Source organism: Dermacentor albipictus, chromosome 7 (assembly GCF_038994185.2).
Source record: "Dermacentor albipictus isolate Rhodes 1998 colony chromosome 7, USDA_Dalb.pri_finalv2, whole genome shotgun sequence".
NCBI lineage: Eukaryota > Metazoa > Arthropoda > Arachnida > Ixodida > Ixodidae > Dermacentor > Dermacentor albipictus.
The window spans coordinates 123997154-124024741 of NC_091827.1; the positions used below are offsets into that span (position 1 = coordinate 123997154).

The 27588-nt window shown below is 48.7% G+C and overlaps 1 protein-coding gene across 5 annotated transcripts in view; it reads left to right on the forward strand.

Annotated features, from left to right (window-relative positions):
• LOC139048145 (coiled-coil domain-containing protein 9-like) overlaps positions 1–27588 on the forward strand; it is a 126956-nt gene that overhangs the window by 58548 nt on the left and 40820 nt on the right. For all 5 annotated transcript variants that reach the window (XM_070522668.1, XM_070522667.1, XM_070522666.1 and 2 more), the window contains one exon: positions 4593–4765. In XM_070522668.1, coding sequence (XP_070378769.1) covers positions 4593–4765 — 173 coding nt within the window. The remainder of the gene's footprint in view (positions 1–4592; positions 4766–27588) is intronic.

A 27588-nucleotide genomic window follows, 5' to 3' on the forward strand; every position in this document is an offset into this window, starting at 1 on the left:
GCAGCAGTTGTCTGCTACAACACTGATTTAGTAGAACCATAGTACAAAATAATATGTTTGACAAATAATTCACTCTTTCATTCTCGTTCTGAATAAAATTACCACAGCTTTTCAGTTTACATTGGTGTTAATAAGTTTTGTGCCAATGGGGGGGGGGTCGGTCAGGCAAACTAGTTGTGTTCATGTTCCAGTTGGCACCATGAAAGCTGTCTTCATATATGTAAACTTAGATGGCTTTACTTCTTGGAATGAGCTGAAACATGCCCACTGTCGGAAGGAGAAGGTGTCATATGTAAGAGGCATGCGGCGCAAAAAGAAAGGAAGGGGACGATGTGTGTGGATTGGTTCGAATGGTATGAGCCCTCGAGGCGCGTTACATGAGCTGTGATCGCAAGAGAAGTGGTGCTGAGCTGGCATTATCTACGTCGTTCTGGGCCAAGAAGGTTGGAGCGTCAGCATCGCACTGGTGACGGGAGCCATGGAGGTTCGGTCAAGCCCGTGACGCTGACGATCCAGGGTGTGGCCATCCACCTCGATGACGTTTGAGCTCCTTGGACCTGCTGCAGCCTCTCACGGCAGTGCTAGGCACTCCAGGAGGGATCCCCCTTCAGAAGCAGACCAGCTTGTACGATAGTCCCCGGGGCGTCTTGTCGGCACTCGAAGAAGTAGCAACGGAACCCGAAGGTAGGCCTAGCCAGTGAGGCCGGAGTGCCACGTCACCAACGGAGTTCGGTACACTGGCAGCATAAACAGACGGGTTGACTGGCCAACACCAAGGCAGCAACGTCTACAACATCGGCGATGAGGAAGATCTGACAGGCATCGGATTTGGAGATGCGTGAGACTACAGAAGCTTGTAAGAACACTCCTTTCTGACGGTGTCGCAACCATTGGCTAGGCTAAAACACGTTGGCGGGCTAGTTGCGCTGTCTCCGTGTATCTGTTTCTTTATACATCCTTGTTCAGTGGTGCTTGTACGCTCTATCATGCATAGGCTAGGGTTGCCTGACTTTCGCTTAGGAACCGCTAAGGAGGAACAGAGACAGGGATAAGGACATATTTAGGCTATGCAAGTGTTACTATTCCTTAGTGGAGTCTTATTTTTAGTCAATTGAGTTCTGAGTTTTTCATTTTGTGTTTGGGTTAATTAAAATATGTTTGCTGTGCTGCCCTGTGCCTCCCAGGACTGTAACTCCTGTGACTCCATCTCTCCTAACATTCGCACGCCCCCAAGATCAGTGACATCTGACAAATAGAGCAACAAATTGGCGAGCCTGCCAGGATATTCCAGGATACGTTCCATGATTCATTCCAGGATTCTATTCCTGCCCTGTCACTGTCACTGTCACCCTAGTGACAGTGACAGTGACAGTGACAGGGTGGTTTAGAGATGGAGTGGGAACGTTTGGTGGCGATAGCTGAAGATTTAAACCTGTCTGACAAGTGAAGGATGAGACCATGAAGTGTGCTGAACAAGAAAAAGAAAAGCAACACGAATGAACGTGTGAAGAGCACAAAAGAGAAAAATAAATTTTGGAGCTGAAGATAAAGGCTAGCAGAGATGGGTGCAGGCTCTCATAATGGCATGAGTACACCCGTATCAGCGTCATCCGACTCACCTTCTTCCACGCCAAGACAGATTTGCCCTAGGAAATTGATGAGTGGAGGGTTGACCTGGATGCTTGTTTGCATCGGTTTGAAAGGATAACAGTCGGGCAAGGCTGGGAGAGGAGCGAGTGGGCTAATGCTTTAAGCCTGTGCTTAGTGGGCGAGGCTCTGAGTGTCTTTGGGCGTATGCCAGCAGAGGAGTCATTAGATTATCACAAGGTGAAAAAAACCTTATTGCAAAGATTCAGGTTGACCGCAGAAGGGTTCTGGGAGAAGTTTAGGTCATGTAAGCCTGAAGATTCAGAAACAGGCAAGCAGTTCCCGTGTCATCTAACAAATTATTTTGAGAGTTGGATAGAGCTGTCCGAGACGGACAAGACGTATGAAGGGGTTTGCGACAAAGTTGTGGGTGAACAATTTCTTGCCAGGTGTAGCAGCAGTTTGGCGATATTCCTTAAAGAAAGAAAACTACAAACTGTGGAGCAGATGGCAGAACAAACAGACCAGTTCGTAGAGGCACAAGGATTGAGAAACTTGGGAAAGGGTAACAAAGATGCACACATGACAGCAGTAGGAGAGATGAACCAGGGGCAAATCAGTAGACAAATAGGACTCCAGAGATTTTTTCTCTGTAACCAGTTAGGTCATTTAGCGGTGACCTGCCGAGTGAGAGGTAATCGTCACGAAACACTGGTGGTTTGCCATTTGTGCCAAAAAAAAGGTCACAAGGCAGATTAATGCAGGACTGGATCTGCGGATAAGACTACATGTATCATGAGGTCAAGAGAGGACGAACTGAGAGAGCAGGACATGCCTGTAGTGGAAGGCGAGGTACAAGGACGCAAAGCTACAGTCTTGAGAGGCATGGGAGCCAATACATTTATAGTAAGAAGGAGTCTAGTGCCACCAGAACGCATGACCGAGTACTTTAAACCAGTAATCTTGGTAGATAAGTCTGTTAAATATATGCCAGAGGCACAGATTCAAATATTGACACCCTCTTATACAGGACTGGTCAGAGCTAGATGTGTGGAGGACCCCCTTTATGATTTGATTGTGGGAAATGTACCTGGGGTGAGGAGGGCAGATGACCCAGACCCAAGTTGGAAGAGGATAGGGAAGGACATGGAAGAGAAAGAACGCTCAGAAGCGCAAAAAAGAGGATGAAAGAGACAGACGTAGTGGCTGCAGTACAAACACAAGCAAGCAATAGTAGCACCAAACCTCTGACAGCATTGCAGGTTACAGCTATTGATTGATTAAATATAACCGCAGCAGAATTTAAAGAATAACTGAACAAGGAGGAGTCAATACTAAAGTGTGAACTAAATAGGGGAACTGGTGCGAAAGAAAAGGAGTAGGACAGGGGTGGAGTTTATAAAGAAGAATAACCTATTGTACCGGAAGTGTGTGTTTAGCTCAGGTAGGAAGCACTGCAGTTGATGGTCCCGAAGGAACTCAGGGATGCATTACTGAAGATAGGGCATGATAGTGTAATGGCAGGTGACCAAGGAATAAAGAACACGTTAGAAAGGATCGCAGAAGAGTTCTTTTGGATGGGGGTGCAGAATGATGTGAAACGGTGTGTGAAGTCATGTGATGTATGCCAAAAGACGGTGGCTAAGGGTCGTGTAAGAAAGGAGATAGCAAAAGGAAAGAACGAGCAGAGGACTATAAAGGTTGCATGGTGTTTGCTGAAGAGAAAGACCACGAGAAGTGCACGCTTATATCGATAAGAAGACCATGGGGGTAGAGAGTTCACAAGTTCGAGGAAGTGTTTTCAGGTCTCCCCGGGCAAACAGAAGTAGTGCGGTGCAAGCTACAGTAGTAATAGGGCAGATTTCTCGAGTAGGGGTGCTGGAGTGATGAAATATCAAGAGTATAATGTGGACAAACAAGTGTGCACATGTAAAGTGGTGGGAACAATGAACTCGCAAACGTGAACTGTGCATGTGGTGAAAGGTGTGTGACAGTGTGGTGATGTGTTGTCAGCCACTACGACGCAAGAAAGAGCACCCAAGTCGCAGCGGGAGAGTCAAATCTGCCACCAAGAAGAGCGACAGAAGGCAGTTTCTTGGAAAAAAAGCTCCTGAAAAGGGGATCCGTGTCATATGTAAGAGGCATGCGGAGCAAAAGAAAGGAAGAGGACGATGTGCGTGGATTGGTCCGAACGGCACGAGCCCTCGAGGCGTGTGACCCGAGCTGTGATTGGGAGAGAAGCGGCGCTGAGTTGGCATTATCAACGTGCCTCTGGGCCAAGAAGGTTGGAGCGTCAGCATCACACTGATAACGGGAGCCATGGAGGTTTGGTCAAGCCCCTGACGCTGGCAATCCGAGATGTGGCCGTCGACCTCGGCGACGTTCGAGCGAGGCTCGTTGGACCTGCTGCAGCCTCTCACGCCAGTGCTGGGCATTTCAGGAGGGATCCCCGCTCAGAGGCAGACCAGCACGTACGATAGTTCCCGGTGCGTCTCGTCGGCACTCGAAGCAGCGGCGAAACCCGACGTTAGGCCTAGCCAGTGAGGCCAGAGTGCAACGTCATCGACGGAGTTTGGTACAACGGCATCAAATACGGACGGGTTGACTGGCTGACACCAAGGCAGCAATGTCTGCGGCATCGGCGATGAGGAAGATCCAACAGGCATCGGACTTGGAGATACGTAAGATGACAGAAGTTTGTAAGGACACTCCTTTCTGACGGCGTCGCAACCGTAGGCTAGGGTTGCCTGACTTTCGCTTAGGAACCGCTAAGAACAAATGGAGATGAGGATAAGGACATATTACGGCTATGCAAGCATTACCATTCCTTCATTTAGTTTTGTTTTGAGTCAAGTGAGTTTTGAGTGCAATTAAAATCTGTTTGCTGTACTCCCCTGCGCCTCCCAACTCCATCTCTCCTAACATCTGCACGCCCCCGAGATCAGTGACACGTGACAGAAGGCCACATACAACTGTTGCAAATGAGCTGTCTCTGCCACGACCAGGAAGCTGGCCACGCCCTGCCTCCAAAGCTGGCCATGACGGGACGACAGCGGCGAGAGTACGAGCAGTGGAAAAGTGACCGTGCTGCCATTGACCAGGCGCGAATGCAGCGCCACAGGGATTCCGAGGGCAACTTCACACGCGAGTGGGACCTCCACAAGGACGAGCAGTTGGGGTGAGCTGGTGATGCTGCATGTTAGAGCGCCATGCCATTGTTAAATAGTTTCACCCGCTCTGCAGTGGGGATCAGGTAGAGTGCAGTCTACTCACATTGTGTAGATCATTGCCACAACTTTGACAACAACATCACGACACAGTCACTTACTGTCACTTATTTATGCCAAAAACAAATTGCTGCTGAAATCACTTGCCCGTCAAATTGGTTACTGTTACTAACGTAGACCGTTTTCGTGAAACAGTACAGTCGAAGGCCTTTGCAACGAAATGGCCTGTGTCCGAGGTCTAGGTCCAACAGGATGGTGTCCTTGGGTTCCGTAGACGTTCACGGTTCTGATGATACACAATTTCGGTTGGTTACTGGAACTGTAACCAACGAAAAACATGGATATTGCGGAGCTCGAAACGGGTGCTGCTGCACACCTCGACGCCGCCTATCGGTCCCTCCGACTGAGAGGAAGCACAACATGAACTGACACAGTTGAACCTCAATATAACAAACACGGATACAAAAAATTATCAGATATAACAAAGTAGATATAAACTTTGGTTGTCCAGCTTTATTGCAATGTTATGCATTATTACAAATTCCTGTTAGTATAACAAAATAGCAAATGTGACATAGGACATGGTATCAGTTATAGCAAAGCATATATTTGTTTGCACTTGCCTATACTATTCTGGTAGCAAAAGGTGTTAAGTGCAGTTACTGACCAATTTTTTAGACCGCCGGTGTTTTGGACCTGCACTAGCACCAGTGCATAAAGACAATAACTGAATTCCGGACCCAGGCAAGAACTGCACGTGCAATGTCACAAACATGGCAGCCGGGCACAAAGTTACCGTGTTGACGAGCACAAAACCTCAACTTTGGTTGCCGACTCGACAAAGCGACGCTCGTTAGGTTAGACCTAGCAGCCCAACCAGTGTGGCCAGCCAAGTGGCTGGTCACAATCTGTTTCGGGATGCTCGCTACTAGTATATTGGCACTGTTAGACTGTATCGGCGATCGAGTGCGAGATCAGATGTACGGGCTTGGCTGACAGTTGTAGTAGAGCAGTACAGATCCACATGCAGTCCCCTTGGTGTCCAAAAAAGTTTGTTGGCTGCGTGCACACCAGCCGCTTGGCTTGGTTCAGCTACAGTCTGCAAGCAGATGGCTGCTTTTTCGTGATGGTTCAGAGCATGTGTATGTAATTTATTGTTGTTCCCGTACCTCGTATTGGCACGGCAAAATTTCGGCAAGTTACTAGAATGCACAGGAGATCCTTTGCTGACCCATCATGGGCCACCCTGCCTGTTTTTCTTTTGCACAGACCTGATTGGCAATTTGTTTTTTGTCAATATGTGCTTGTGTGCTTGTATGAATATGGGATATAACATTGGTATTTTCATGTTTGATGCGGCTTTGTTATAATGAGGTTCGACTGTATTATACAGGGTGCCCTTTTTTTTTAACTTTAATAGAATATTTAAAGCTTGCCTGCGGCATGCATTGTGTGGGGGCACTCGACTCTCGCGTGTCCCCCGATTTGTTTTCCCCGCATGGCTCTCGCATCTCCTGTAATCTGGCTTCTCCGTGTAGCGAAGTGCTGGCAGCGTTCAGTGTAGTTGCTGAGCAGTAGAAGAGGTGGCGAAAGTCTTGCACTGCTAACGCCACTGTTGTGTCGGCAGCGGCAGGCAAGCAGGGGGCCCCGACCAGCGAACGCGCGGCTAGCGCCGGCGCAGTGAAGGAGACTCAGAGCGAACTGCTCCCGATGAAAACCGGAACAAAGACTCACCGTTTATTGCTAATAAAGGCTTCACACGCCAGATGACACCTCCAAGTTTGTCACATGACAGAAGGGGGGGCGCCATCTAACTAAACAACTACAAACCATACATGTACGATGACACAGAGATCTGACAGGGGGCGACACTATACTACAGCCACCTAATGGCAAAGTTACTCAGGTGCAAAAGGGCGTAGCCGCTTCCTCTCTGGCTTGGGGTTGGTAGAGTGCCGGACTTGTTGTGCACCTGTTGGCATGCTCTGTGGGACCATCTCATGAGGCTTCGGAGCGGGGCACGGGGACGGATGCACTCGATCGTTCAAATGCGCCACTGTTCGCATGACTGCACATGCCAGCAATTAGGCGTTGATGCCCAGCGTGGGGGCAAACATATTCGCTCAATATCCTGTCGCAGTGAGTCAGACTTCCTCGATTTGTCCGCACCCATCGGCATGTTCTATGTTAATTCGACCAGCTGGCATTGGTGTATGAAAGATGCAATAAATGCTCTGGTGATTGTCTGCACTACTGTTTTGTCGCTTGCCCCAAGAGCATGTTCACAGCCACATAGCAGATAGCCCAAATATACTCATTACGCTGGATTACTCAGAGAGGCGGATATTACTTACACTGCAAATCAAAATGCATAGCTGATTGATCAACAAAATTTCACTAATTAACTTTCTAATTTATTATTTTAGTACACATTGTACTCAAAGCACACAAGTTGTACACATTTAGCACACAAGGCATACGGTCATTTCATGCTACCGGTGCTAACATATGGGGCAGAAACGTGGAGGTTAACAGAGTAGCTCAAGAACAAGTCGAGGACTGTACAAAGAGCAGTGGAACAGAAAATGTTAGGCATTGTAATGTTAAGAGACCGGAAGCGAGCAATGTGGATCGGAGAGCAAACGGGGACATCTGCCATTTCGTGGTTGAATTGACGTCAAGGAGAGAGAAAGAAGAAATGGAGCTGCACAGACAGGCCATGGGAGACCACTTTAGACTCGCAGAACGGGTGCCCAGGGAAGGGAAGCGCAGTCGAGCACAGCAGAAAACTAGCTGTGGTGATGAAATCGTGAAATTTGCAGGCACAAGCTCAAATAAGCTAGCGATTGGAGATCGCTGGGAGAGGCCTTCGTCTTACAGTGGACATAAAGATAGGCTGATGATGACATACTGCAATATACAAATTGATGCCGCTGATTTCACGAAGAACATCCATTTTGATCGAAGGTTGAAACTAGCATAAATTTTGAGATAAACACTGTTACACTTACGTAAAAAGTCACTGTTGTTCCATTTACTTCGGGCATGCCTCATAATCAAATCGTTGTTTTGGCACGTAAAACACCAGAAACATAAACTTTCACAAAATTCCTTTTTATTTGTTCATACTAAAAAATTACTGGAACACCAGTGCATTTAGTCACAAGCTTTGGAAATGCATATCTTGAAACTAGTGTCATCCTCAGAATTTGTTTCTGGTGGATATCACTTTCAAAGTCACTGGCTACAATTTGTTAATTGCAATATGTGCTTGCTGTAAAATAATTAATTGGTTTAATAGTCCACTGGGAAAACTTCCTTAATTATCATACATTCATTTAGATTTCTTGTGCAAATAGTCTCCACCTCCGAGCGTAATCTAGCTCGGGAAGTATAATTGCGCTACATGCCTCAGGGGCGTTTGAAAAGTTCTGTTAACGAAAAAAAAAAGAAAAACACCCAGTACAGTGAAACTTAGTTAAACCATAGTGCCGGAGCTCAGAAAAAGTACGTACTAAATGGTAGTAATGTTCAACCGAATGAGCACGAGATGACCCACTTACCTGTCAAAACGGAACACGGAACTTAAAGTGAGTGTGATGAAAAAGTAAAAAAACGTGCAGTATTTATTCACTTTGCGCGACAAAAGTGTTATTTTCATTTGATGCTGCCGAGGCCTAGCGCGACGACAGCGGCCTCAAACTTACTGAAGCTGCGTGCCACCTTTTCAGCCAGCCCCCTCTTCTCGGCAAACACTTGCATTGGAGATTCCTCCTTGGCATTACGTATTCTCCATGCACGCACTTGGTAGCGCTAGAGAAGTCGCAGGGCGCCTTTTTCATTGCGGGGTGCTGTTCTTGTCGTGACGATTGCATTTATGAGGCTGATGTAAGGTGCAGCTTCTGCCACAGTCAGGCCTGAATTGCCTGTGCTGTCACTTTCCATGTTGTCCTCATCACTGTCGCTAGTCCACACTTCTGCAACAGCAGAGTCAACGATGGCGAAAAGTCGAACCTTGTAGCCGACATCTTTTCGCGGTCGCAGCAACACTGCCGGGAAACATAGCCGCATTCCAAATGCCACACACCGTAGTCAACAGCAGATCCCTGTTGCATGCCAGCACCGACTTCTTCGTGTCATGTTCGATAGCATAAACGATGCCTAATTTTTCTTTTATGCTGAGCACCCGGTGTCTTTTTTATCCAAGCTTCAGTGTGACGCGAGTCCACACTCGCACGTCGCCAAAACGCTCTCTGGCATGGTGCCAAAATGATGTTGATGTTGATGTGGCTTCACACGCAAACGCACAGGGTGCTTGGAGGCCATTGTTCCAATCTGCGAGGCTTGTTGTTCTGCCGGGCCGCCTAATGGAAACGATGCATCGCCGTGTTTGCGCGACGAAAAGTGGAAACACTACATGTCAACCGAGACGTACGCGCTAAGCTGGTACGGTTTATGCGGTTGCAAAACACATGATGTTCAATGGCCGCTGAGTCGGAGATTTGACTTTACTACTTTTAAAACGAAACTACTGTTTAAGCGGGTACAGTTTAAAGAGGTTTTATTGTATATGAATAAGTCTTCAAGGTTAGCTATAAGCTAACCTCAGTTAATTAACCAAAGCTAAATACCGCAGCTAGTTAATCTGGTAGCTTCACTGTTATGCCTGTTCTTGTTGTCCTTACCATCTTGCCGTGCTCTTTATCATTTGATACAAAGGACCAACTACAATAGATACTCTTTTGGAGTGTTAAGGAGGGCCAGATTGGTGCTCAATAGCAAGAAAGTAGGTTTTCTGCATAATGCTACATCAAGATACATAATGCTTTAACAGGGTCTGCCACTGCTATTGCTCTGACTGTACCCTGGATATTCATGCAGGACTGTGGTTCTTTTTCTTTTTATTTCTTTTTGTGCGTGTTTCTTCTACATAAAAGATTTCTTGAAAGAAGCGGACCCAGTGATTTGAAGTTCTTCAAAGCATTTCTTTTTTACACTGTGTAGCATTAGTGCTCTGCACATAGGTGTATCATGTATTCTCCACTCTGACTCGTCTTGAGCATGAAAGACAGTGCGTTTAACTGTTAGCATACCTGCTAACCTTAATTATTTTATTGTAAAATGCCTGGCTTATTGCACCTCTTAGCGATTGTTGTAATAATGCCAATAATGTCACAATTTTTGTGTCTTTGCACCACTTAAAAATAAAGCATGTCTGAAATGATAAAAATATTCGCCTTTTACTAATTTTAGCACATTTACATTTTAGTGCGAGCTACCAAAGGTGCCCGCTTGCCTCTAGACTTCGCACTTAGACTGCTGCACTTTTGAAGGCACTAGCCTACCAAGTCATTCATCATGATCAGCAGCAGCAGCAGCGGCGGCAGCGGCGGCCGCCGCCGCTGCCCCCTATTTTATGCCCACTGCAGGACGAAGGCCTCTCCCTCCTATCTCCAGTTACTGTCATCCTCGACTGCGTTTCCCTTCTCTTGGTACCCTAATGGTAATGGTCCAATGGTTATCTAACCTGCGCATTACATGACCTGCCCTGCTCCATTTTTTCTCTTAATGTCAATTAGAGAGAGAGAGAGAGAAAACAAAGGTAGGAAAGGCAGGGAAGTCAACCAGAACAGCATCCGGTTTGCTACCCTACACTGGGGGTGGGGGGTGTGGGGGAAATGTCAATTAGAATATTGCTTATACCCATTTGCTCTCTTATCCAAACCGCTCTCTTTCTGTCTCTTAAAGTTATGCCTAGCAATCTTCGTTCCATCGCTCTTTGTGCGGTCCTTAACTTGTTCTCAATCTTCTTTGTCTCCTAGTCTCTGCCCCATATGTCAGCACCTGTAAAATCACTGATTGTGGACCTTCCTTTTCAATGGCAATGTTAAGCTTTCAGTCAGGAGCTGACAATATCTGCCTTATGTAATCCAACCCATTTTTATTCTTCTATGAATTTCCTTCTCATGATCACAGTTCCCTGTGATTAGTTGACCTAGGTAAACATACTCCTTCACAGACTCAAGAGCCTGACTGGCGATCCTGAACTCTTGTTCTCTTGCCCGGCTATTCGTCATTATCTTTGTCTTCTGCATATTAATCTTCAACGCCACTCTTACACTCTCTCTGTTAAGGTCCTTGTAGTAGATCAGTTTCAGTTTCTGTTTGCCCTTACACACCGTCAGTGTTGTCACCTGTATATATACATGCCTCTGAATAAAGCCCTCTTTATTCAGAGGCATGTATATATACAGGTGACAACACTGGTGACACTGGCGGTGTCTAAGAACAGAAACTTACAGAAACAGACAGGTCTTGTTCCATTGCGGCTGTGACTGTCTTCGCGGTTCCTCTGCGGCTTCTGCCAAAATACCACAATGGTGGCGAGGATGGGATCTTTTCGAGGGTCATGACTGTGCCTGCAACTTTTCTGTGCCGTGAGCTGTAGGGCTCGCTTCGCCGCCCCCATTTCTGCCTGTACCCGGCCGTCCTCCTGTTCCTTGGCCGCAACAGCACCGCATGTTCGAGAACTTCCTGCTGGTATCACAAGCATCCGACTTCAAGCCCGAAGCTATGAGCAGTCTATGTGTGACCGCGTCCAGCCGTGCTGGAATTCTAGTCAAGATAGCAGTTGTTCATGTGACTTTATTATTCCTTATCGACTCGGGATCTTCAGTCTCCATTCTAGCGGGTGATATTTTTGATAAACATTTTGCCGGACAGGTACTGCTGTCCGTGCCCCGTGTGAAGCTGTTAGATTATTAAAAAAAGCCAATCTCGTGCGAGAATGCTTTTTTTGGAAGTTGCATACAAGGAAAGGAAGAGTCCATTCTGTTTTTTGTTGTCTCGCAAGGCACATTGCTTCTGGGTGTCACTGCTATTACGATTATTGACTTCCTGATTGATGGCTATTCCCTCCGTTGCCTTGAGACTACTATGCCAACTAACAGTGCTACCAACGTAGAAGTTTCAGTTCAGGGACCAGTTTCATCTGCACGTCTTCCAGCACAGTCGCACAATAAGTTTGCACGTCTTTTCGACTCCATCCTCGGCCTAGCCAATGGGTTCGTGCATCGTGTCAAAGTACGGCTCACGATTCCGCCCGTTGTATCAAAACTTCGCCGCCTTCCTCTCTCACTCTCAGCTCGGGTATTTGAGGAACTTCATCAACTAGAGCAGTTGGGTGTGATAGAGCACATTAACACTTCAGAATGGGTGTCTCCGATTGTTGTTGTTCAAAAGAAGGATGGAGGCCTTCGTGTTTGTGTCGACTTTTGAGAGCCTAACAAAGCTGTTGTGATGGATAGCTTCCCTCTTCCACACACCGAAGAACTCCTCCTCAGTCTCGTTGGGGGAACGCATTTTTCGAACCTAGATCTCACATCGTCCAACTACCAGGTTTTGCTCGATCCTGAAAGTTGTGACTTGACTGCATTCATAACTCACAATGGCCTCTTCCGCTTCAAACGCATGTGCTTTGTGTTGGCATCCATCCCCGCTGCAGTTGAACAAATGATGTCAAAAATCCTTCAAGGATGCTCTGGTGTTTTGTTCTATATTGACGACATCATTGTTTTTGGGAAGAGTGAGCAGGAACACTTGGCCAACCTGACTGCTGTACTGCGGAGCGTTAAGGAAGCAGGGCTAAAGTTGAATAACAAGGGCGTATTTGGCGTACAGGAACTTTCCTTCTTGGGACAGAGGATCACACCGCAAGGCATCTCTTCTCCTTTGCCACAGAAAATTGATTCCATTATGAATACTCCAGCACCCACTGATCGTACTAGGCTGCGCTTTTTCCTCGGACTGATAAAGTATTATGCGAAGTTCGTTCCCAGGCTTGCTGAAGTGGTGGAACCAATGCGAGCTTTTCTCTGGAAGAACCGGCCATTCATTTGGAATGATGCTGTAGATGCCAGTTTCGCCCAGGTGAAGTTTCTGCTCTCTTCCAGCAAAGTTCTGCACATGTTTGATGCATCCCTTCCGGTTGTAGTGTCCACTGACACGTCCCACTGCCGACCAGGTGCTGTTATCCAGCAAGTGGATGGCCACAGGCTGCGAACTGTTGCCTTTGCTTCACGCACACTTTCACCTGCAGAGAAGAAATATGGGGTGGGAGAGCGTGAAGCGCTGGTGTGTGTTTGGGATGTGAGCATTGGCATACATGCTTCTGGGGACGGCATTTCACGTTGCATACGGACCACCAAGCTTTGGTCTCGCTACTCTCTTCTCAAGGCACTGGGCGCCGCCCCCTTCGCATTGCACGCTAGTCGGAATGGCTGCTTCACTACAATTATACAGTAGAGTGTCGGAAGGGGTCTGAAAACCAGGTGGCGGATGCCCCTTCCCGCCTTCCAGTTCCGTCTCCACAGCAAAATGTCTCATTTTATGAGGTTGTGTCCTTTGTTGAGCTACCGTGCCTCACCAAAGAGCAGTTTCAACAGGCCTTTCGTGAAGACTGCATGTTAGAACAAGTAAAGACCTATGATACCACATCTTGGCCTGCACATAAGACGCTCTTAGGCGAACTTCAGCCTTTCTTTTTGGTACATGAAAAATTGTCCGTCGTTGACAACCTGCTCCTACATGGCAAACAAATCATCGTTCTCTTGTCTCTCACACCGCATGTAATTGCTGTTGCCCATGAAGCTCACCTTGGTATAGTTCAAATAAAAACTCGGCTATGAGAACGGTTCTGGTGGCCAGGCATAGACAGGCAAGTGGAGCTTTCCATCCAGAACTGCAGCATATGTCAGATGGCTGACGAAAGTACCAAGACTGCTGCTACTCCCTTACAGCGAGTACCCTTGCCAGAGCGTCCATGGCAGAAACTTGCCGTTGACATCATCGGCCCTATGGAGAGAGCACCACATGACTGCAGATACGCCATTATGATTATCGACTATTTTTCCAAAAGACCAGATGTTCAATTCTGCAGTGAAGTATCATCCCGCACCGTCATAAACATTGCTTTCTATGTTCTCCCGTGAAGGCTATCCGGATGTGGTGGCCTGCGACAATAGGCCCCAGCTCTCATTTGTGGAGTTCATTGAGTTCCTCAAAGATTGCGACATCTGCCTTGTGCATTCTTCTGTTTACTAACCCCAAGGGAACAGACTTGTCGAGCGGTTTAACCAGGCCTCCAAGAATTTTTTGCAGGTTTCCATGCTGGAACAGTGTCTGATTCGCCAAGCAGTAACCGAGTGTTTGGGCATATATTGTCACATCATAGTGACGGTGAAGAAAGCAGCAATTTGGTGGAATACAAACTAGCTTTTATTGGGCGAACCTGTGCCCACAAAACAGGCTAGACTTATAGCACAATGATAGCGGCGAACACGGTCGGCGATCGTCGGAAATCTGATCAGCCGGTCAAGCGCGTCGGCTTTTATAGAGCAGTCGTCGAATGTTCCAGACTAATCGTTCGGACCCGCGTGCCTTCCACAAAGTTCTACACCATTCGCGTCAGGTGATGAAATCGGATAACATAAGGTTCGACGAAAACAGACAGCGGATAGAAGCATCGATAACTTTCCAGAAATTTCAGATACATGCAGGCGCGTCCCAGGCTGTGTGATTACATTTGTTAGGCGGCGAAATGTGGTTGCCCGATAAAGATAAGTACACGTGTCAATATCGCTGCATGCCACATGCCACTATGGGAGTTGCACCGTCTGATCTCCCAGACGGACGGCGACTGAGAACACACCCTGACATTGTGGGTCACCTGTCACCAGCTTTCTTCAGTGACCCTGTTTTCGAACTTCATCGTCTGTGCCAACGAGTGTCACAATCCTCCCGGGTTCATGAACAAGGGAGGGCTTGAGGCACCCTCCGTTAGACAGACGCTCCACTGCGTGGTGGTGACGAACGATGACTGACCGCCAAGCAGCTGTGCTCGTCAGTGTTTATTGGGTGCGGTGCCCAATGTTGCTTACCAAGCATGGCAGACCAACGAGCCTGGTGGGGATAACGAAGATTATGTCCGAAGGGGCATCACATGCTTGTTACACCCCCTTACCCCCAGTTTGTTTGTTAATTAAAAAACAAACATCCAAGTTCAAAGTATGAGGCTCTGCCTCCGTCCAGGCGAGTAACGGTCTGGTGGCCTCCGCCGTCGAGTACTCCGCCTGGGCACTGGTGTTGACGGGCCGCGTGTGGCAACACCGGGTGCTGCCTGAGACAGCCTCGCTCCATCCGGAGGGCCTGCACTGGTCAGCCTTGTGAGTGGTGCCAGACTTGACACCGGCCCAACGGGCGCCGCCTCCAATGTGTGTGGTGCTTCGCTCAAAGCAACTGGTGTTGCCACTAGTCCTCCTGTGAGCTGGAACTCTGATGTGGCATTCGAGGGTGCTGGCCAGGTCCCGAGGCGAGGCCTGACATGGTCAGCGTGTCTGTGCCACATGGCCCCGTCTGGCATGCGGACAAGCAGCAATGAGGCGCTGGCAGGGGCCACCACCTCTCTGGTGAACCAGGGTGGGCCAGGACGGAAGTTCCTGGCGAAAACTGGAGCTCCCGACTCCGGCAAAGGCCCAGGACGACACCCTTGGTCAGCAGCCAGCTTCTGCTTTAGCTGCTTCAGGAGCACTGTGGATCGGAAGCCCAGATGCAAGAGGTCCAAGGGTGTCTTGACCATCCGACCCAGCAGGAGCTCACAGGAAGCACGGCCAGTGACATCGTGGGGCGTGGTCCAGCACTGAAACAGTATCCGGGCAATCTGTGTCCGGGAATTCCCAGGCTGGCTCTTCTTGAGCTTGTCCTTGTTGGTTTGTATCACCCGCTCCGCTGCGCCATTTGAAGCAGGGTGGTACTGCATCATCCAGCGGATTCCGTTCTTCGTCAGCCAGACCAGGTACTCTGTGCTGGCGAAAGCAGAAACATTGTCGGACACAATGACGTCCGGCAACCCCTGGGCGGCGAAGACCTGTTGTAGCGCTGCAATGGTCGTGCCTGCTGATGAAGTGGTGACAAGTAGGACCTCCACCCACTTTGAAAATGTGTCCACCACTACCAGGAAGTAATGGCCCTTGAAGGGTCCACCAAAATGCTCATGCAGGCGGGACCAGGGTTTCTGTGGGAACGGCCACAGGGTGATTTCCACATTACGTGAGGCCCGCTGATGCTCCTGGCAGATTTTGCAGCTCTGCACCATGTGAGCGATGTCCTGGTCTAGGCCAGGCCACCAAACATGAGACCGGGCCACCATCTTGGTCTTTTCCATGCCTGGATGACTCGCATGCAGCAACTGCAGGACCCTGAATCGGAGATTTTGTGGGATCACCACCCTGGACCCCCACAGTAGGCAGCCCTGCTGCAAGCTCAGCTCAGCGGCCTTGTGGCTATAGGCCTGCAAAACCAATTCCTCCCCATGGGACACCACCTTGACCACCTGAGACAGGACTGGGTCCCGGTTCGTCGCTTACGATACCACAGATCTGAAGAGCACCTCCGGGTACGCGTGCTCCAGCATGAACACTTCAGCAGGTTCTGGAACAGCATCAGGCACATCTGGCAGGGGCAGGCGGCCCAGGGCATCAGCAGGTCCCAGGTCCTTTCCCGGATGGTAAACGAGCTGGTAACTGTAAGCTGTCAACCTCAAGGCCCAGCGTACCACTCGAGGTGACGCCTGCACGGGAACTGCCTCGTCAGGCCCAAGAAGCTCCAACAGCGGTTTGTGGTGCGTGACCGCTTCTCAACTTCCGGCCCTACAGATACTGGCGGAAGCGTTCGACACCGAACATGAGGGCCGAGCCTTCCTTGTCGAGCTGGCTGTAGCGTTGCTCTGCAGCATGAAGCCGACAAGAATCAAACGACACAGGGCGTTCCTGGCCATCTTTGCCCTGTGCGCCAGGACAGCTCCCACGCCGTATGGCGACGCATCTATGGTCATATGACAGGCTTGGCAGGGTTGAAGTGTACCAGCACTGGAGCCTCTATGATTAGCTCCTTGCTGTGCTGGAAGGCCCGGTCCTGCGCCATCCAGACCCATTGCTGACCATCTCGAAGCAGAAGATAGAGTGGCTGTAGATGCTCTGACAGGTTCGGCAGAAAACTCCTGTAGAAGTTAATGAGGCCGAGGTAGCTCTGAAGCTCCTTGTTCTAGGGCTTAGGCACCTTGAGCACAGCACCAACCTTGCGGGGAGCTGGGGCTAGGCCTGCCTGAGAAATGACATGTCCCAGGTGTTCAACAGTGGGGGCCAGTAAAATGCACTTTTCCAGCTTGAGCTTGAGACTAGCGTCCTGCAGTCGTGCCAGGACATTGTGCAGGTTCTGTAGGTGGTCCCCATCATCGGTGCCAGTAACCAGGATGTCACCCAAGTACACTGCCATGTGCCTCATGCCCCTGAAGAGGTTGTCCATCTCCCTCTGAAATATAGCCGGGGCTGGGCCACGTTAAATGGTAAGCGCGTGTAGTGGAAGAGCCCCAAAGTTGTTGGTATTGTGACATACTTCTGGGAGGCATCCTGGAGCACCAGCTGCTGGTAAGCATCTCTGAGGTCAAGCTTGGTAAGCTTCTGTCCACCGGACAACGCTGACCAGAGATCTTCAATCTGGGGCAGCGGGTATTTCTCGATGGTAGCAATGGGGTAGATGGTTACGAAATCCCCGCAGATCCTGACACTGCCGTCTCGCTTGAGGACTAGTACCATGGGAGCAACCCACTCAGACATCTTGATGGGCACCAGGATGCCCTCTCGCTGCAACTGTCGCGGCTCCTGAGTGACCCCGTTCTTCAGGGCGAACAGCAGTAGGCGAGACTTGAAAAAAATGTGGCCGAGTTCCCTCAGGTACATAGATGCCAGCTGTTGTGCCTGCGAATGTGCCCACCCCTGGCTGGAACAGGGACTTGAACTCGGTCAGGAGGTTGGGGATGTCTTTAGCAACATGCAGCCTGGCTTCCTGGTACTCTGGCAGACGAATGCCCAGTGCATGAATCCAGTTTCAGCACACCAACGTCGGCGACGGCCCCTTGGTTAAGTAAAGGTGAAGGGTTGCCTCCCTGTCGCCAAAGCGAACGCTGACGTGTGCCTGACCCTAGACCTAGGAGAGCTGCCTGGAGTAGCTGCGCAACATCACGCCCAAAGCCTCAACGGACACGCCGGGGAAAGTACACCTGAAGAGTTTCCCGGCCATGACCAACACGCTGGCCCCTGTGTCTAGCTCTATAGAAATGGGGTGCTCGCAGATTTCGACGGTCAGCACGTACAGCGGCGCAGACTACGGTACAAGGCGGGTCCTCGGCCACAACGTAGAGCCGGGCCGCGGAAGAACTTGAGCCTGCTGCAACACGCCCCCGCCATGTACCCTTGCGACGGCTACCCTGGCCACGGGCTTGTGTGGTACCTGGACTTGAATCAGGCTGCTGCTGCTGTTTGCTGTTCATCCTCCCCCTTCGGCATACACGTGCCAGGTGCCCAGTTGTCCCGCACGTGAAGCATTGTGCTTGAGAGAACTGGCACTTTGAGGGTGAGTGAGCACCACCACAGCGACCGCAGGTACTGCCCTTTGTCCTTTTGCCCTTTGTCACCAACTTGTTGACCACCGCTTCTGCTGACAGTGAGCCAGTCGCACGAGAAATCTAGCTGGCGTCCTTGGTGGCAGCTTCCATTGCCAGCACTGCCTTCACTGCGTCGTCCAGCGAGGGGTTGGGAAGTTCCAGGAGTCACGTCTGCATGGCGGTGTTGTTGATGCTGTGGACGAAACGGTCCCAGATCAGCGAGTCCAGTTGGTCCCCGAAGGTGCAGGCACTCGCTAACCCTTGTAGCGCAGCAACGAACTGCCCAAGGGTCTCTCCTTCCCGGCGGCTCCGGTTGTTGAACCGGAAACGCTCCATTAGTGTGGACGGTGCTGCGTTGAAATGCGAACACAGCATGGTGAGCAGCTCACCCAGCATTTTAACGTGCAACGTGGCTGGCTTGAGAAGGTCGAGTAAGAGGCTGACGACGCGGGTCCCGCAGCTGGCCAGGAAAATGTCCCCGCTGTTTGACTTCGCTATTTGTTTGCTGTTTGTGTCGTTTGCCCGGAAGAACACGTGGACTTCCAGAAGGACTTCTTCTTGGGCAAGTTGGTGCTTAGATTTCCTAGGTATACCTTGTGGCGCAAAATACATTTCTTGAAAAGGGACAGAAGAAAGGAAAACAGTGAAGCACCAAACTACCAACAGTTTAATGACAGCCTGAACAAATGTATAGAAGAAAAGACAACTTCCGCTCATGCGCAGGGAGCCAAGGTGTGACAGAACAGCGTGGTCATGATAACATACTTTGGATAAAGCACATTTCTGCAGAATATAATACGATAGATGTATCGCTGACACAGTCAGACCCTTTCTTTTTAATGTAAAACGCTTCCAACTCCCTTTCAGTTTGGTCCCTACATTTGCCAAGAAATGCTTGTCCAAAGCATGGCGTACAACGACAGGCTTTACAGTGCGCAGGAAGGTGCGCCTTGTCACACTTGCCGATACTATTAGCGTGCTCCCTCAGTCTGTCATTAATACAACGTCCCGTTTGTCCGACGTATAACTTGCCGCTATCTAGGGGTATCCCGTAGACCACCCCTTCAACACAGTCCCTGAAAGGCGTGCTGCTTCTAGCAGCCCCGCAGCCCCTCGTGTGTGATCCGGGGCACAATTGAGCTAACTTGTTGGGAGCCGAAAAGACAACTGGGATGCTATATCTGGTAGCTACCTTCTTGAGGTTATGGCTCACACGGTGCACAGGTGCACATACGGTACTACTTCTGGTTTTACTCGCTCCCTTTCCTTCGAGTGCGTTTTCCCACTCGCAGCGCTAGTTTTCAGCTTCTGTAGGAGGGACTCGACCACAGCTTTTATGACAGACTGAGAATAGCCTGCTTTTAGAAGCCTCTCAAGTTGATGGCAAAAACTCGCCTGCATCACATGCACACATGACTTGTGCAGAGCCAATTCCAGGCAAAGTAAGGCGATTCCACGCTTCACAGTCTTAGAGTGCGCTGAGTCATATTGTAGCAATTTTTTTTTACCTCGAGGGAGGTACGCACAGCAAACATGATCACTCTTAAGTGTTAGGTTAAGGCCTAAAAACTGCAACGAACTGTCCTTCGGAAGCTCGTTAGTAAAAGTAAGTCCTTTTGCATTTGCTTTAAAAATATCTAAAAGCTGCTCAACCATTTCATGGCATGGCAAGGGGCATCTATTGTCAATAACAACTAAGAAATCGTCAACGCATCTAAAAACTTTAGGAACATTAGGATGAGATGAAGTAAAAACACATTGTAGTGCGTGGTCAAAGTAGGATAAAAAGATGTCACATAAAATGGGTGCTACACGTGAACCAATGCAGATGCCCTCTTTCTGAAAAAATATGCCATGTTCAAAAGTTACAAAGTGCGGTTAAGATAAGCTTCCAAGTGGAAAACAAAATTCGAAGCGGACATCTCCATTTTAGACACAAAATTAGCTTCACCACTTTCATCAATGCATTGTTTAATGGCTTTTAGAAGCTCAGGATGCGGAACAGAGTAAAAAAGGTCATTTACGTCAAGGGAAAACACATAGCCTATTTCTTGGCTGCCACAGAAATATTCAAAAACTTCATCCGAGTTTCTAGTCAAGAAAGGGTCATTGAGTTGAAGAAGCTGCAGGGATTTTAGCAAAAAACTACTGACTTGATATTGCCACGTTTCCTATTCACTAATAATCGTTCGAAACGGGACTTCAACCTTATGGGTCTTGGCACTTAAGAAAGGTCTAAGAGAATCTTTTTTACTCTTTTTGATATGTTTAGCTAATCTTTCACAGCCAATTTCTTCACAGAACGAAGTCATGGTTTTCTTAATTTTTGATAAGCTGACTTTTGCAGGCTTAAAATCCTTTTTGATTGCCTCTTATGCTTTTTCGTTAAAGGCTTGCGTAGGAAGAGTTACAAAAGCGCCTTCTTTATCGGACTGCATTAGACAGAGTTCATTGTCTTTGAAGAAAGACACCACCCGTTGCAACATTCGCACCTGTCGACCAGTTCCGGCCGTGGGGGCAGCTCTCTGTAGGCTGTCTACACCATCTAGCAGGCAATGCTCATGCTGTTCCTGGGGTGCTTTTCTTGCGACTTGCCGATTCCATGCCAGAAGCTCTTGTGCTGGAACCTGGGGCTCAAGTCCATATTTCGGTCCCTTGTTGAGAAGGTTGACTATATCGTTTGGAATATTAGTTTCACCAATAACCATCAGTCCCTCTGTCCGCCTCTTCTTTGTGGTTGCTGTGTTCACACTCCTCACTAGGCAAGATAGCATACTGTGGCGAAAAAGATAGCATACTGTGGCATGAAAGTGGCAAAGCTAATTTTGTGTCTAAAATGGAAATGTCGGCTTCGAATTTTGTTTCCCTTTTGGAAGCTTATCTCAACTGCACCTTTGTAACTTTTGAACATGGCATATTTTTGCAGAAAGAGGGCACCTGCATTGGTTCACGTGTAGTACCCATTTTCTGCGACATCTTTTTATCCTACTTTGACCACACACTACAATGTGTTTTTACTTCATCTCATCCTAATGTTCTTAAAGTTTTTAAATACGTTGACAATTTTTTAGTTGTTATTGACAATAGATGCCCCTTGCCATGCCATGAAATGGTTGAGCAGCTTTGAGATGTTTTCAAAGCAAATGTAAAAGGACTTTTACTAACGAGCTTCCGAAGGACCGTTCGTTGCAGTTTTTAGACCTTAACCTAACACTTAAGAGTGATCACGTTTGCTGTGCATACCTCCCTCGAGGTAAAAAAGAATTGCTACAATATGACTCAGCATACTCTAAGACTGTGAAGCGTGGAATTGCCTTACTTTGCCTGGAATCGGCTCTGCGCAAGTCATGTGTGCATGTGATGCAGGCGAGTTTTTGCCATCAACTTGAGAGGCTTCTAAAAGCAGGCTACCCTCAGTCTGTCTTAAATGCCATGGTCGAGTCCCTCCTACAGAAGCTGAAAACTAGCGCTGCGAGTGGGAAAATGCACTCAAAGGAAAGGGAGCGAGTAAAACCAGAAGTAGTACCGTATGTGCACCGTGTGAGCCATAACATTAAGAAGGTAGCTACCAGATATGGCATTCCGGTTGTCATTTCGGCTCCCAACAAGTTAGCTCAATTGCGCCCCCAGATCACACGCGAGGGGCTGCGGGGCTGCCAGAAGCAGCACGGCAAACATTTCAGGGACTGTGTTGAAGGGGTGGTCAACGAGATGGACAAGAATAAAGCCCCTAAATCTCCCAAAGTAGCGCCATTCACTTCCCTCCTCCTCCGCTCGGCGCGGCCTCGACGGTGGCGCCGCCGGTGGTGGGCCTGCCGTAGCAGACGACGGCTAACACGCTACGGGAGGAAATCCGCGGAAAAGTTCGTTCGAGTCCTGCGGAGCAGTTTTTTCAATCTAGATCTTGCTTTGTCAGTCGGTAACTGGCAGTGGCGTAGCCAGAAATTTCGTTCGGGGGGGGGCTCACTTCGCAGCTCGGCCTGCTCCTTATAAAATTAGTCGAGGGATCAGTATATATATATATATATATATATATATATATATATACACTGATATACTGATACTCATATAATATCGGGTCCCTCGGTTAACCCCCTTTCTTCGCGTTTACATTTATATATATATATATATATATATATATATATATATATATATATATATATATATATATATATATATATATATATATATATATGGCATTCAACAACCTTGTTTACATTTTTGTACATATGCAACGACCAGGGGAAAATCTCAATGACGCTTTCCTTTGTTAGAATGTATTGCGCAGGGGCAGCTGTCACCGGTTGTGCATTGAGAGTAATTGCTCCGAAATTATAGTCGCAACAGAGAGCACATATAAAAAGCAGGAGTTCTGCAACATATACGAGGGCGAGTCAAATGAAAGTGAGCCAATGCGAATATATGACAAACGGGGTACTTTATTTAAAAGTAGTCACCATGAGTATTTAGACACTTGTCCTACTAACGAGTCGCGTAATTGACGTCTCATAAAGCTCCTTGGGTTGCTGCCTCGAAAATCTGTAAATGACTACACGTCATCTTCCGACACGAATCTGGTTCCCTTGAGCAGTTTCTTCAAATTTTACCAAATGTGGAAGACGCAAGGCAACAGGTCTGGGCTGCATGAGGGATGTTGCAGCATTTCCCACTTGAACTTTGCCAGTTTTGTATTAACCACATCAGCGACGTGGGAACAGGCAATGTCGTGAAGCAAGATATCCCCAATGCTCAATTTTCCACGTCGTTTGTTCTTAATTGCGACACGCAGCCGATCCGATCTTTCACAATATCTGAAACGATTTAGAGTCTCTCCAGGTTTAGAAAATTCGATCAATAGTGGCCCCTAACGATCTAAAAAGAAGTCAGCGCTTTTCCGGCATAAATGACGGCCTTTGTTTACCTTGGGAGTGGTGAATTCAAATGTTTCCACTGTAAGCTTTGCCGTAGTGTTTCAGGCTAGTAGCAGCGGCACCATGAGTCATCCCCGGTCACAATTGCAGACAAAAAGTCGTCACCCTCATCTGGGGTTCTTTGACGTGCACTTAAATCTAAGTACACGGGTGTTTTCACATTTCGCCTCCATCGAAATGCAGCCGCCGTGGCCGGGATTCTATTCCCCCGACCTCGTGCTCAGCAGCCGAACACCATAGCCACTGAGCAACCACGGCTTTTTCAATTGCGTTGGGGGTGATTGCACGGTGGCTTTGGCCCGGCCATGGATCGTCTTTGTAACTTTCATGTGCTTCTTTGAACGGTTTGCTACAATGCTTCACAGTGGCCAATGACACGCAATGTTCAACGCATACGGCAGCTATACGGCGAATAAATTCTTTTTGGGAAACATCTTCATTTGCCAAAAGCCTCACGACACCAAGCTGTTCAACTTTTGAAGTGTCCATTATGTCACGCAACCATATTCAACCCCGTGTATGAGAGCATTAAAGAACATTTAACCTCACCTCTGCATGTCACTTGTAAATGAGATGCGTATGTGCTATGCGCATGCCTCGAAAATAATGAACCGAACCATTATTGCGCGCGGCTGGTTGTCTCACTTTCATTTGACTCGCCTTCGTACATAAGAAATGCGAAGATACAATGGAATGTACAAATGTTAAGATACAGCTTGATACAGGGCAAAAAATTGTCACTGGAAACAATGTTCATTGCGCATATGCACAAAACCTCGCAACAAGATATTTAAATATACGCATAAGTCACCAATAAATCTACGTACCTAAGAAAAAGTCACTATATATAATGCGTCGAACAAGGCAAATAAACAGGTTGCGCAACCACAGATTCACAGATCACAGCACCCCCCCCCTCTCCCTCCACTCCCAAAATGTATCGCGTGCGACGAAAGGCGGCGCGCTTCCTCCCCGCTTTTCTCCCTCGCGCACACAAGACTCAGCCACCATTGTCGGCTCACCCCCTCCCCTTCCCCCCCCCGCACGCTTTCACTCGCACATAGAGCATGCGGCGCGCGGTCACGATGTTATCGCCCTTGGCCGTTATTTTTACGGAACATGAGGGCAACGACAGGAATGTGCCTGGATTCTTCATAGAGCTGCTATCGCAATAATAAAATAGTATCCGGCAACTGAAGCGTCCCGTCGCCCATTACTTTCCGCGAAAGAAGTAACAAAATCGAACTTTCACCATGCGAAAATTTGCTGCGCCGCAACAATGTGTTCTTTTTTTTTTTGTGGGCGGGGGGCGGCGAAATAGAATAATGCAAAGGAAAGCATGTTGGCTACAATCGAATGCCTACTTTGGGCACCTAGTGTGGCTACCGAAGGAATATCGAAGAAAACGTGTGACGCTTGGCCCACAGAAAACCATACGCGTATTGCTCAGTATCCTACACCGGCGAGACAAAATTTTCCGGAGAGGTTGCGCTCAAGCGAACGCGTTGCAATCCATCGAGTCCCCGCAGTGCTGGCGGCGAGCGACTATGCATTGTTTCTTTTTCTCGTCTGCTAGCCAGAAAGCGTCCAAAACTCTGCCAGGCGAAAATGCAGTCGGCCAGAGAAGAACAAACGCGCATCCAAGTGGGCCGCGCGGTTATCGATGCAGCGCGAGAAAAACGCACGCGCTCTGGCTGGATCGGCAGACCGCGGGTTGCGAGAAAAAAAAAAGAAAACGAAATGAGAAAGAGGCTCAATATATCCTCGCGAATAAAAGTCTAGGTAGAAAAATAAATAAGAACATATTTACAATGGTGGCTTTAGTGTCTTGACATGGATGCTTTGGCGCAGGTGAAAAAAAAAAAATGTTTATATTCTTTTCTGTGACCTGAGGGCACAAATGAACCACCACAACGCTTTGTCTCATCGGACCTCGCTGCGTGCTTTGTCAACTTGTCTGATAGCGTGTTGATTTGGCTTGTCTCGTTGTATGGCCCGATGTACGACTTTAGAAAAGTCGATGCACCTTTGGCGTCAAATGTTTACAACAGCATTAAACCCAGAAAGTTCCGGAATTGAAAATCTAAAGCACGACTTTGAAAATGTCAGTGGACCTTTCGCATCAAAATGTTATGAGAACTTTATACCCACAACGTTTCAGAATTGAAATCCAAGCGCTCCGTAGATTCCGCGGCCTCCGCGAGATGCCCAGACGAGCCCGCTCGCCTTCAAAACGCCCTTGAAATTTCGTGCCCGGTGGGGCTCCTTGCGTTACGGTATGTGACTCCCGATGCATGGGCGTTGCCCCGAAATCCAGCCCGATTTAGCAATGTTCGAGCTAAAATGTCTTTTCGAGCGTGAATTAAGGACATTCTAGACAAAATCGAGCATGATTTCTGGCGCCGGGAGTTGTTTTGGTCGGCGGCACATGACAGCACGAAAAAATTTCGGGGGGGGCTGAAGCCCCATAAGCCCCCCCCCCCCTGGCTACGCCCCTGGTAACTGGCCTTAAGAATGTCGTGTCGGATTTGCGGAAGAAATAGAGAAAAACACCATTATTCAAGGCGCATTTAAGGCGTAAAGCGCGCGCACGTTGAAAGTTCGTGTTGCTGAAACACGACACAAGCACGCGGTGTGCTCAGACACGCGAGTAATTACCAGAGTTTCAGGTTTTGACAGCGTGAAAGTATGCACGTGGTTTCATAGGTTAATTTACGTACCTGCAGGATGCTTTTGTTCGGCCGGCGCGTGAGAGATTCCGACTGTCTGCGGTCAGCAATGCCTGGCAGCAGGGCCGTTTCTGTTCCGCGCCTTTTACAGATGTACGTAGCTCATGCACAGGTTGTGGTGGCCATGAGCAACGTTTTCACACATAGGCGGTATAGATAATTTGAACAACGTACCAGCATATGAAATCGTTATTTATTTATTACAGTGCAAATGGTTAGAACTTGATAGAAAAAAAAGAAGGAACTTGATGGGACAACTGGAAAGAGGTTCAGAAAATAATTATCCCCCTCCCCTCATTGGCACCAGCAACACTCTTGTTGAAGTGCTAATTTTATCTCTGTATACTACGTGCGTCTGTATTCTTTTGCGTTGTAAGTTTTCACAAGGAAGCAGTGTTGCGTTAACTGGAACAGTCAAGGCATACAAGACAGAAAAAAAGTTGATTCTTGGGTTTTACATCCCAACACCACGATCTCATAAGGCACGCCATAATGGGGGCTCCGGATTAATTTTTTTCCAGCTGGGGTTCTTTAACGCGCCCCCAATGCACTGGACACGAGCCCGTTTTGACACGGGCGTCAAAAGAAGAGGTTGGAGGAGCCATGGCACTTACTTCACAAAGCCGCGCGTTCTTTGCCACTTGCTCGAAGTCAGCCCGCCCGATCTTCTGAATCCACACTTTTCTTTGTTTTGCGTTGCGCCCGGCGGATGGTAAAGCAAAAAGCTTTTTGCCGTCACTGGGTCTGTTGTGGCAACCGTAGGCGCAGCAGCACGGCATCGCAATCAAGCACTCGGCCCTAACACATTGTATAAAACTACCGCGCTCCTTCAAACCACCTGCCGTACTTTCGTCGCGCAGGCTCAAGAATGGGGGTCGCAGCACGCTGGAAAGAAAAGATATACAAAAGCGCGGCGCCTGCTCTGCGCCGGAAAGAAAAAAATATACAAAAGCGCGGGGCCTGCTTTCACGTGACACAGATTGGCCAATGGGGGGCGGAGGAGGCTGGGGCGACAGGAGGAGTGGAGGAGGAAGCGCCTGGGTGAGCGGGGTGGCGGAAAGATCTAAGAATGGCGCTACTTTTGGAAAATTGAGGGGCTTTATTGAGGCCGGGACCCCGACGAGCCAAAGTAACCATCGGCCGGCGGTGGACAAAGGGGGCCGCCGCCGGCAGAGAGGAACACGTACGCACCTTCAGACGCCCCGACGTGGTCTCCCCGGGACCCGATTTGCGCGCGCTTACGCGGAGTGCACGCAAGCAGGGCCCGAATCCCGCCAAAATGTTAGCCAATGGCGAAAGCCTGTTGACCTTCGTGTGGGCGGGATGACAGCAGAGCGACAGTGTTTTATGACCCGCGGCCACCCCGTCCAGGCAAGGAGGAGAGGGACACGGAGCCCCCTCCCCCCCGGCAATACAACGCAACGGCCTCTACACAACCGTCGCCAGAGCCTGAAAAACGCCGCGAGAGCCAGACACCCCACATCCCTCTCTCCTTAAATGCTCCCTACCAATGCAAGGCTGGTGGCTCCGATGTCAGCCAAAGAAGAAAAGCGCACCGAAACAGCCAGCCGAGGATGAGAGACATGTTAACCAACGGCGTCATGCGCGCCTGCGAA